Here is a 12,501-nt window from a genome sequence, read left to right as displayed (position 1 = left end):
GGCGCTCTGATCTCTGAAGATTTTGTCGTAGAGGTGCGTACGTCTGTCTGCTCCTCTTTGCTTGCCCGTGTCCATGTCTCCACGAGTACAGTAATCCCATGCCATGTTCTTGACGGATGGGCATTTCAAATCTGCGTCCCAGATTAGTTACTTTAGATTACTCTGTTTGCAAGTCAAAACCCATGCGATTGATCAAAAACTATCCTAAGACGAAGTGGGCATAGTTTATCGATCGCTGAAGAGTCGTTGTGCTAGGCAGTTTCTAGTTGACCAGTGGCCATTACGGCCAATGAAGCATCGATTTGATGAGGTTTTGAAGTTGACAATCCAGCTTTCTTCCTACCTCAGCTCCCAGCTACCATTTTTTCGACAAAATTAAGAGGAAGAATGGACATCCCACTTGACGCTGGTTTGATTAGAAAATACTATCAACATGAGCCTAAACCAGAGGAGCATTCAATTTCATTGACTGAATCGGGATCATTTTTAGGGTAGACTGAACTGAAATCTGTTTGAGAAAGTCTCGACGAACTCTGGAAATCTCTGAACCCAATAAAGTGTTGCTTTCGCTATTTCCCCTGAACCTCCCTTAATCCTTTTCGTCAGAAGAAAGCTTCCGAGCCGACGGCGATGCAGGCCGGGGGCACCAAGACGCGGTTCGGCCGGTGCCCGTACTGCCGCGCCATCATCTGCCAGAACACCGACGCCGCCGTCTACTACTGCAGCAAATGCCGCACTCCGATCCGAGGTGGGATGCATAATCCGACCTGTGCAGTGCAGTTCATTACTCTTTGTGAAATACAGGCTGAGTTTTGATCTGTTTTTTCTTTCCGGTCCTGCCTCTCTGTGCAGGCAAGAACACGGAGCCGACGGAGGACGAAGCCGAGCGCGCTCTGAGCAGGCTGGAGATCCTGTCGGCCGTCGACACTTCGTCGGTGTACTCTGACGAGGAGCCCTACGCTTCCTGCACGCCAGCTTCGGTCATCGACGTCGACGGCGACCAGCCTCCTCCGCTATCGTGTGGCTACAACTCCAACTCCGATGCGAACAGCCAGGGGATTGCAGCCTCCTCGCCGTCACCGAACATAGGCTTCAATTCGCGATCGCCCCGGGATGACACGTCTCGGAGCAATGGCTGCTCACCTCGCGGCGTCAGCGATAACCACGTCGGGTCGAACGACCGACAAGGTGAGGTTCGATCGGTGAAGAACCGCGTAGCTGAGCTCCGGGCGTCGTCTCGACGGACGAGGCGGGACTCGAGCGCTTCTGACCCGAGCATTCTACGACGAAGGGACTTTTCTGTCCCGGATCAAGAGGAGGCGCCAAGAAACTCCGGGGAGCAGCAGCTCCGGCGATCGGCGCTGAGCACGAGGGAGATGGGGACGTCTGCTAGCATGTCCGGACTGGAGCCATCCGCCGTCAAGGCGTCGCCATTGACTGATCCGGCGTTCAACAGGGACCTGCTGCACGCGCTGGACAAGCTCCGTGGCATGATCGTCGCCATCCAGCTGCAGCCGCCGCAGGCGAGCGGCAGCGCGAGGGGCGCGATGACGCGACGCGAGTCCCGCCTCTTCCGTCGGATGGAGTCGCAGCTCGCGCGGGAGCTTCCCGCCGCCTACGGGGAGGCGCACGAGCCGCGCCGGATGTTCCGGAATCAAGCGAGCACCGGCTCCGCCTCGTGGTCGTCGGCGTCGTCGTACAGCGGCCACGGCGCGAGGTCCCGTAAGCGCCACTGCTTCCCGGTCCATGGGGCCGCGCCGTTCGTGGTGTGCGGCGAGTGCTCGGAGCTGCTCCAGGCTCCCAATTCAATGACGGCGTCGCGGAGGGGGGTCACTAAGCTGCGGTGCGGCGGGTGCGGGGAAGTACTCGAGCTGAGGTCCGCGGGTATCGCTGCCCACGCGCGCCGGGGCAGCAGGGCGTCCGGCTCCGGCAGTCGCCACGGATCGAAAGAGATGGAACGCGCGGCTAGCAGCAGCGGAGGCTGTGCCGCCGTTGCTGCTGTACCGCGCATTGGGGTTCGATTCGATGAGCCCGCTTCTGCAGAGCCAGCGGTACTGAAGTACAGAATGAATTTGAACCGGGCTGGCTAAGATGAAACGACATATTTGTTGGATTTTGCAAGTTTTCTGTTAGCTAGGTGCATTTTGTGAATATTGGTTTAGTTGTTGAATCAAGGAACTTCCAGTGGCATTTTTCTGTTTTTCTAGGTGGTTCAGTTTAAGGATGAGCGGGTGTTTGCCCATTAGAGCATTTCCACTAGTACCTCAAAATCATCATCATCAGTTCCTAAAAGTAGGTTTAGGCTGGTCATAGTCAGTGGCGAAGGACGAAAAAAATCTAAGATAAGGCGAACTTTGAATGATGCAAATATGAAATAGTCCTAAAAAGTAGTATTATCTCAATACAATGAAAATAAAAAAATATTTGATTATAAGTATAACCTAAAAAACCTAACTCAACGGCAAGGCTTTACATCTTCTTAAAAAATATGATGTAATTCAAATAATCAAGACATTTGATTATCCCTCATTCGATGCGCTACTCGATTTTGATTATTTTTGTTGCTAGAAAATTCCTTTCAATTATTGATGTCGTCACGGGTAAACCCTATGTCATCTTAATGGAGTAATAACGCGGTCGGAAAAAGTATTACTTGTCTTGAAAATATCTAAAAATCTTCAATTCTACAAGTATGTATAATGAATAACTCGAGTTTATCTTGTATATACTAGGGTACATTCAATGATAAATCTCTGTAATACAAGCAATATTCTTCACATTGAATCTAGAATACGAGTTTATATTTGGAGGTAAAAATAGTCTATGTTTTTGGCCTGTAATCGATTTTGCGCAGTGTTTTTACTGAAACACGCATAACTTTCTCATACGGAGTCCGTTTTCGATGTATGACCACTCAAAATTTTCAGAAAAAACACGCGCATCTAACTGTATTCATCAAAAATCAAGGTAGGGCGGCCCTACTGGGAGCTCCGCCCCTGGTCATAGTGGTAGTATCTTAGGTAGTATCATATATCTTAGGCCTACAAAAATATCACTGATGTGGCATCTAATTAAGGAGAAAAGATAAGATTAGAGTAACATAGGTGGATACTGTATCATAGCGCATGTTACAAGAAAAGTTCATGCTAAATAGATCGTGTACACATATTTGTATTGGAATTCTACAAAACAATAAATTTAGAAAATTATGATACTACTCTATAATACCACCTAGTATAGTGATAGTATCATAGACAAGTATCATATGCATGATAATACTATATGATAATATACACAATGACCAGCCTTAGGGACAGGATAGAAGGCGAAAGAAGGTTTTACGATCCTGAAACTCCACGTCTCCCCAAGTCTCCCAAAAACCCTGATCTTTAATATTTTGGTCTACCATGTGCCTACCTACATAATGTTCTATGCACTCTATAATCACACATATATGATAATTCAAACTTTTATGGTCATGCAATACATAGTTCCACGTCCAATTTTGAAGGCATACAAAAAGTTCAGTACATCACACAACACAAAGTGCATCACAGAGCAGAAATGTTTTTAGAAAAAGCTGAACCAAATAAACAATCAACCAGGTTTCGAATGCATCTTTCAATATTGTGTAGCACAAAAAACGATACACTCGCTAAGGTGTTGGAAAAATTTCCACCGAACATGTCGTTTAGAAGTAATTTCATTGGACCTAGACAAGAATCATGGAATGACTTGTTACAGGGATTTGATGTGTCGTTAGAATCTTACTGGGAGTGGTACATTCTCGGTGGCTTCCATGTACCAATGATTTAATCCTACATGATTTTCCTATCGATACTAATTTGAAATTTTGAAGATGAAGATACCGCTAAAACCAAAGCTGTTTGTGTGGCACCTTTGCCATGGGGTGATTCTCACCAAGGATAATTTTGTAAAAGGAAATTGGCAAGAAAGTAAAAAATATGTCTTTTGTCATCATGACAAGACCATAAAGCACTTATTCTCCGAGAGTAAATTTGTTATATCTATATGGTCAGCCATCCAGATAGGTTCTGCCTTATACCCACCACGTAGTATTGCGAATATTTTCGTGCCAGCTCAATGGTGTGGATACTAGGTTTAAGATAGTTATTAGGGTGAGAGCGATTTCCGTTATTTGATCGATGTGGCTATGTAAAATGACATGGTTTTTAACAATAAATCTTATTATTTTATGCAGGTCATCTACCAGTGCACAGGTACGCCCCGTTTATGGTCGCCTCTACAGCGGATGGAGCATCACGACCTCTTTACGGAGGTATCTACACAGTTGGAGGATACAACGAGAGTTATGTTTTCTCAACATGGATGGCAGTGTGATCTACGGATTGGCCCTCCTTCTCCATAGGCGTGTTTTAGTTTCTTTATTTTGAGTACTAGTCAAGAACTTCAGTTTTATTTCAGATGTATCAAGTGAATTCATACGGTCGCGTGCATCCTAGCTATATATGCAGAGGTTGGGTGTATTGCTTACTTATCAAGTAATAAAACCCCCATTATCAAACAAAAAATATTCCCTAAATCCTCAACCAGTCGCACAAAGTTGTTTATGACCCACTCCTCATCCGATGACAAGTCATCAAAAAAATCTCGTCAAAGCAAACTCTTTTATTAAAATTACATGTAAAAATTAAGTTGACACATTTGTACAAAAACATTAGAACATACAAGAAAGAGAGAAAATAGTGATCAAGTCGTCGAACACCTGGTAGGTGAAAAGGTCGGCGATGGTCGTTGCTGATCTAGGGAGAACAGGGAGCACCAAGGGGGTCATCCAAGCGCAGGGAGAAGAAGTACAACGTCTCCATCAAACTTGTAAAGTGGAGGAGAAAGGAATGGAAGGTCGGGAAGGAACAACCGTAGAGCTCCGGGGTAGGGTCTCCACCTAGGGACGCCTCTAAAGGGCAATGGAGCTTCCTAGATGACGGTTGGCCTCGTGGGCGGAGCCGAAGCTCATCAAATCGGTGAGTCGGTGTCATGAGCACGGAAGGCCTAATAGGGGGAGCCGAGGGCTCGTGTGGGGAGGGGTACATGATGTCGGCGCTAAACTGACCTGGGTATCTCGGTAGCCCCATTGTGCATGGAGGAAGGTAGATCGTTTGGGGAGATCTGGATTATTTTTAGGGATTGGGAACCTTTTAGACACAATGCTAGAGCAATATTTCGGTCCTTTTGAGACAGTGCGGCAGTTTATTGGGATTGGAGTTGTTTGGGGGATTTCTAGTGGTGATGGTCTTTGAGGCCTCCAATAAGGCATATATACAAATTTTTGGGTTGAGGTGAAAAAAATGAGATCCAACAAGGATCCTATCAAAGCCTCTAAAATAGAGAGGACCTCGATTTCCCCCTCGAGTCCCTATTCCAAGGGGTGGAGTAACCCCCAACCCACCATTGTGGCATGAATTCTCATTTTCCGTAACTTCCTCTTCGTCGCCTCCGCTGCTATGTCATCCGACATTTCTAAATCTATTCCAACACCTAACACAAAAAATGATAGGCTAGGAAGTCCACACCGACCCTTACCATGATAGGTGATATCACCTTGAGAAAGGTCCGCTCATGCATTGCAGTGTGTCGACGCCATGGTGGTGCTCCTCCTTTAGCACCAACACATCACACCAGTACTCCTGCTCCACCGGCCTTCCGGCCACCACCACCTCCCTTCTCCCATTGTTGTGCTTTTGTTGCTCCACCTCGTGGAAGCAGACACCTGGGCTCTCTAGCCATGGTGCTCCATTTTGCCAAGATGGTGATGTTTCACTTATCCACAGTGTGATCACCTATGATAGCCACCATACTACGCCACCCGGCACACTTCTGATCCTCCTTAGCAAGATCATCATGCAACACTACTTGACACACCTCTCATTCTCCTTCGCCACATCACCATTCGCGCTTATATGAAAACCACTCCACCACCAAGAAAAGAAATATGCGATGTCGACGAAATAGGAAAAGCAAAGAAAACAGAGAAAAATATCCCACAAGCATATGTGTCCCATCTGTCAGTCTAATGATAGGATAAAACATGCTATGTAATAGGGCCGCTGCTACTTTTGGGGGATCTATTTTAGGTACTATTGCATGTTGGAGATGCTCATATATTACGGACGATTAGAGTATATTTTAATTTCCTTAGGATCTTGACACGTAGGGGATGGGACATAACTAATGAAACCCGGAACATAACAAACTATCTTACATGTACCCCCACCCCCTCCCCCCTCCCAAAAAAGAAACCTTGCAAAGCCCTAGATTGATCGTGCCTTTGTCCTTTAAGTTTTAGCTACCCATCCGCCCTCCATTACCACATGTTTTGACCGGATACACATGCTATGAATGACCGATTTTTTTTATCAAGAAACTATGGGGAAAACCCCCACAACATTTTACGAAAACCTCACACTTTACAAAAGGTCAAAGTCTATCTACAAAAGGAAAAATAAAAAATAGATTTACAAAAGGGTTTGAATCCAGGTTTTGAAAATATTAGTATGCTTATCCTTGACCCTGTGCACATGCAAGGTGGCCTCATGATTGATCTCCTGCGCCAGGCTCTGAAAGAAGCTTTAAACTTTTGGAAAATAGCTTCATTTCTTTGCTTCCTGATGTGCCAACAAGTCAAGATTACCACTTCATCGAAGAAAGACTTAGTGATGGCGTGTACTCGGCGTATGCGAACACGCTGTTGGGAACCCCAAGAAAAAGGTGTGATGAGCACATCAGCAAGTTTTGCCTCAGTACGAAACCAAGGTTTAATTGACCAGTAGGAGAAAGTCGTGAGTTCTGAAGGTGTTGCTGGCTACTAGTGGCAGGGCGCACTACCGGCGTCAGCAACAATGTGGAACCTGCACACAACACAACCAATGTAGTTTGCCCCAACTTACAGTGAGATTGTCAATCTCACCGGTTTGCTGAACACAAAGGATTAGACGTATCAAATGGAAGGAGATGTTTGCAGAAAGTAAACAGAACAAGATTGCAGTTAAATTTATCAGTACAGGAAATAAGACCGGGGTTCACAGTTCACTAGAGGTGTCTCTCCATAAAGAAATAACATGTTGGGTGAATAAATTACAGTTGGGCAATTGACAGAATATCGACCATACATGACAAGATGATTACTATGATATCTGGTATTGGACATTACAACATAATACATAGACCGTAATCCAACTGCGTCTATGACTAATAATCCACCTTCAGGTTAGCGTCCGCACCCCTTCCAGTATAACGTTGCAAGCAACAAACTATCGTATTAAGCAATGTGTGTAAAGTAAATAATAGAATTACCCTTGGATAAAACATTGTTGTTTTCTCCCTAGTAGCAACAACACATCTACAACCTTAGAAGTAATAAAGTCACCCTCCCAGGAAACTAGAGGCATGAACCTACTATCGAGCATAAATACCCCCTCTTGGAGTCACAAGTGTCCACTTGGCCAGAGTTTCTACTAGCAACGGAGAGCATGCAAGATCACAAATAACATATGACATGAATATATAATCAATCTCAAGATAGTATTCAATATTCAGTGGATCCTAGCAAACAAAACATAGAGGATTATATAAAGATGATCTTGATCATTTAGGGCAGCTCACAAGATTGATACATGAAGCAGCAGGTGGAGAAGACAACCATCTAGCTACGGCTATGGATCCATAGTCCATGGATGAACTACTCACGCATCACTTCGGAGGCAGGCATGGCGATGTAGATGCCTCCGGCGATGATTTCCCCCTCCAGTAGGGTGCCGGAAAGAGCTTCAGAACCCCCCGAGATGGGTTCAGTGATGGCGGTCGCGATGGAACTTTTCGTGGATGGAAGCTCCCGGTATCCAGGGTTTCCCGAGAAGATATATAAATAGGCGGAGGATTTAGGTCGGTGGGGCGCCTGGTGGGCGCAGACCTATCCTAGGCGCGGGCCAGGTCCAGACCACGCCTAGGGGTGGTCTGGCCGACCTGCTCCGCCTCTTCGTCCCCCTCTGGACTTCGTCTTCGTTTCGGTAAAATATTGACTTTGGCTTTTGTTTCGTTCAATTCTGAGAATATTTCCTTTACAACTTTTCTGAAATATAAAAACAACATAAAACAGGGAACTGACACTGTGGCATCTTGTTAATAGGTTAGTGCCAGAAATCATGTAAAAGTGCAATGAAGTGTAAACAAAACATATATGAATTGGTGTAAAACAAGCATGGAGCATAAAAAATTATAGATACGTTTGAGATGTATCACTTAGCAAAAGCAATCTTTGCCGCTATGAACATCCCCTCAATATTATCCTCTTGTGTCCATTCAGTTTGTAAATATTACCAAACTCTTGTAATGAACTTACAGCCAAATAATAGATGAGCCCAGTCCTAACTTATATGGCAAGGGCATAACACACAAGTGTAATCATTTGTAACATTCCAGTGTCTCTTCCTAAGCATATCTCCGGTATTCATTCTGCCACTGACCAGTAACCAGGCAAACACTTAAGTTCTCGGTAGCACCGTGCTTTTCCAAATCCAAGAATAAAGTTTACTTGTAGTAATATGGATATAAAGTGCTTGTAGTAAAAATTTGCACACACCATACTTCCAAATGGTTTGCCAACCATCATTCCTTGAGTGATCCAATTAGATAGAGTTTAAAAATGCTTTCATTTCGATATATTCCTCATAATCTTGTTGAGATAAAGTTCTACAAAAAAAGAGATGTTCTATCCTCACGGATAAAAACCTCCTTGACTGATAGCAAAGAATTGAGAGCAAAAGAATGTAATTTTGGGAATTCCTTAGGAGGTGTGATCCCACTCCAAATGTCATTCCAGAAGAGAATGGTGTCATCATTTCCATGTGTGTCAGTGAAAATTGCTATGAATTTATCAACAAGTTTCATGATATCTCTCCACAAAAAAGAACCAGATATATTTGTAGCTTCAGTAGCACCAATAGGATAATGATTCCGCACATGATTGACCCAGGGAATATCCACTTTATTGAAAAATTTGTGTAGATGTTTGAAGAACAGTGCTTCATTCTGTTTATGAAAATCAAGGATACCCAAGCCACCCTTTTCCTTAGGTTTACAAATGATATCCCATGCAGCAAGTGATTTTCCTTTTGAATCAGATTTTCTATCACTCCATAAACAATGTCGTAGTTAGGTGCACATGTTTAAGCATGCAAGCGGGATCTCGCTAAAGTCCCACTTGTTCCTTTTCTAGTTAAAATTTTGGTCCAAAATTTGAACCAGGAAACATAAAATGACCTAAATGATGAGGACATCCCTACTACACCACTACCTCCGTCATTGATAAATGAAGATGAACCTGCTGTGAAGCTCAAGTCCAATGAAGTTCGGATTGGACCAATTACAAGGGCTCGTGCGAAGCTACTTAAACAACAGGTGAACTTGTTTCTAAACGGTACTTTGATTGATGAGAACTTTATACTGCCTAAATCCTATTACTTATGTATCATCGGGTATCAAGAGGAGACGAGCGTCGCACGAGGAGTAGAGGAGCAGCTGGACATGAAGACGGACGTCAAGATGGACGTGAAGCTGGACATGGAGCTGGACATGAAGATATCTCATGGTCGCGCGAGGGAGGAGCGGGAGGCATGCGCGAGAGGAGAAGACGACGTCCAGGCCGGTCCAGCACCCGGTCCGACCGGGCCCCAGACCGGCCAGCCCGGTCCACAGCCCGGTTGACCGGTCGCCAACCGGATATGATGCATCGTACCGGGCAAAAACCGGAAAGTTGCGAAGTTTCCGGTTGCCGCCCGGTCGACCGGACGCCAGACCGGCCGACCCGGTCCCTGGCCCGGTTGACCGGATTCCAGACCGGATTCGTCCGAGTCTTGTCTCGACCGAGATCTATTCTGGGTCGGTTATTCTTGTATCTTTTCGACCAGAACTCGTCCCGGACACCTATATAAGTGCCCAGGACGCCCCCCTAGCTGCTTTAGACCAAGTTTAAGATAAACTCTAGTTCTTAATTGTTTGCTCTAGCAAAACTATTGAATCCCTACACCATATTGCTTGATATTGTGTAGATCCTGAAAAAGTATTATGTGATCTGCTGTTCCATTGGGAATTAGACGGTTGCAACTTACCGTTTCGTGGTCGGCGGCTACGTGCGCAAGTGTGTGGAGTTGCGAATATCTTGCAGGGTTGAGAGCTGTTGCATTGGCGACAGGGACCAATCGAGAGATCTCGTTGCGTCATACAAGTTATCATCCACTTCATCGTCGTGTATCTCCGCTGCCATCACCCCGTGATCATCATCACCACCGTTGCTTACTGAGAAGATCGGGCCACCCCTTATCATCTTGGTATCAGATTTCCAGTTTTCCTCGGTAAGCCATCCACAATCCACCCCATAGTTGAGTTGTGAGTGTTTCCTATCCAGAAAAAGCCATAAAAATTAGGGTTAGGGTTTGCCATAGCCTTAGATTGCACTAATTTCGAGTTTTAGTTGCTTTTCGTAGTTGTTTTGCGTATCTTTTTCTTTCCATCTAGTATTGTTAGGGTTTGTGTTTTCTCTATCATATAGTTTATCATATTGTGTCAGTTTTTGTTACTCCGAGTCCACATAGCGTACAGTGTGCTTGTTCCCAACCATAGACACAGCCTTTCGATATAAAGTGACTAGGAACTTCCCCAGAAGAGACTAGTTTTACCGCTCGACAGGCTGCCCGTTAGGTTCTCGGTGCTTTGCATATTTGCTGTTGGCCGTGTTATCAAGGAGTTGTGTCAGAAAATCAAAAAAAAAAAAAAGAAAAATTAAAAAGAAGCAAAAAGAGCTACATAGCTGCGTGTGTTCTACAAACAGAAAATCCAAAAAAAAAAGTGCCGTGCTAGTTGAATCAAGTGAAGGACTAAGTTTACTTTACTGCACCCGTAGTTGAGCAATCTTGTGCCTGTCTCGTTGAGCTTTGCTAGCGTCTCTCTTGTGCATTGCAACCTTTCCCACATATAGTTGCATTGCCCCATTATATCGCCTTGTGTGAGTATCATTGGTTGTCTACGGTCAGCGCTAGAGCTTGTTATTGGTGCAAATAGGTAGCCTACCTACAGCCCCACATATACCCTGCTTTGTCGTGTGATTTGTTCTTATACCCTTGATATTCGCTTCGCTACATCCGTGCACTAGTTGTTACTACAAGTGGTAAGCAACACTAATTTACTTTGGAACGGTAAGATTTCCTTTTCTTATCGAGTTTTGAGTGAGTTGTGAGAGTACCACCATATATTTTTGATTTAGTGCACTAATCTACTAACGATGTCTGCTAGTGATCATAAACTTGTTAACCGGGGAAAACAAGAGTGCTGCAGATATCATCACATGGAGGGAATATGAGGCTCTTCGTAATGAGATGCGACGTGAATTCCGCGCTCAGGACGATGTGCTTAATGGGAAGGTTGAAGAGATCTCCCAAAAGTTGGATGCTACTCATGTGACCGTCACTACAATGCAAGATCAAATGATGGATGTACAACGCAGTCTTGCTGATTTGCGTTTGGCTGTTGAGAATTTGACCGCGCAACAACAACAAGAAGATGACGAAGATCCTGAGCTTCAAGATGACGCACACAATGCTCGTGATGCGCCATGTGGTCATCGTCCTCGTAGTTGGGTTCCACTTGGCCGCAATGGTCGTGGACAAGATGAGGAAGATGGTTTGGGTAAGCCCAAGTTTTCTATACCCAAGTTTGAAGGAGGAGCTGATGTTGAAGAATACCTCACTTGGGAGCTCAAGATTGAGAAGTTGTGGAGCTTACATCCACATTATACTGAAGACCGGAAGATCAAGCTTGCTTCTTCCGAGTTTGATGGCTACGCTTTGCGTTGGTGGGATGCTTTTGTTCGTAATCAAGACGAGGATGGTGAGCAGCCTATACGCACATGGCGTGCCATGAAGGAGGCAATGACTTCTCGCTTTGTGCCTACAAATTACTTGCGGAATATATATGATAAGGCTGACTCTATTGAGACAAGGTGTGAAGACTTGTGGATGAATACTACATGGAGATGGAGATGCTTATGCAGCGTGGCCGTGTCCGTGAGTCTCTTGAGATGACAATGCAGCGTTTCCTCAACGGTTTGAAGTATGATATCAAAGGCATTGTTCGTCACTACAGCTACACTAATATGAATCAATTGTTACATCATGCAAGAGAATCTGAATCACAGTTGGCTGACGAGCAAAGATCAAAGGTCGAGCTACAGGAGGTGGGCGTTTCACACCCCGCGCGGCACCATCTTCGGCGCCGGCGCCTTTGACGCGCTCCGCACCTTACTCTACTCCGCCTAGTAAACCGGTCTCCAATGTGTCTAACACAAAGAAGTCCGAATCTGCTGCAAGTACGAGTGGCTCTAATGTGTCTACTGCGCGTAACCGTGATATGGTTTGTCATACATGTGGTGACAAGGGTCACTTCAAGAGAGATTGTCCTAACCGCAAA

General features: G+C 45.1%; 1 protein-coding gene across 1 annotated transcript; it reads left to right on the top strand.

The window, feature by feature from the left end:
• Positions 1-415: 415 nt before the first annotated feature.
• On the top strand, positions 416-2,090 carry LOC124648737. The gene is made up of 2 exons (XM_047188450.1): positions 416-748; positions 853-2,090. The coding sequence occupies exons 1-2, from the start codon at positions 631-633 to the stop codon at positions 2,088-2,090; spliced, it is 1,356 nt and encodes a 451-aa protein (XP_047044406.1). The 5' UTR covers positions 416-630.
• The last annotated feature ends 10,411 nt before the right edge of the window (positions 2,091-12,501 follow it).

Source organism: Lolium rigidum, chromosome 4 (genome assembly GCF_022539505.1).
Source record: "Lolium rigidum isolate FL_2022 chromosome 4, APGP_CSIRO_Lrig_0.1, whole genome shotgun sequence".
NCBI lineage: Eukaryota > Viridiplantae > Streptophyta > Magnoliopsida > Poales > Poaceae > Lolium > Lolium rigidum.
Note: the sequence above shows the minus strand (reverse complement) of the source record. Positions and strands in the feature narration are given on the sequence as shown.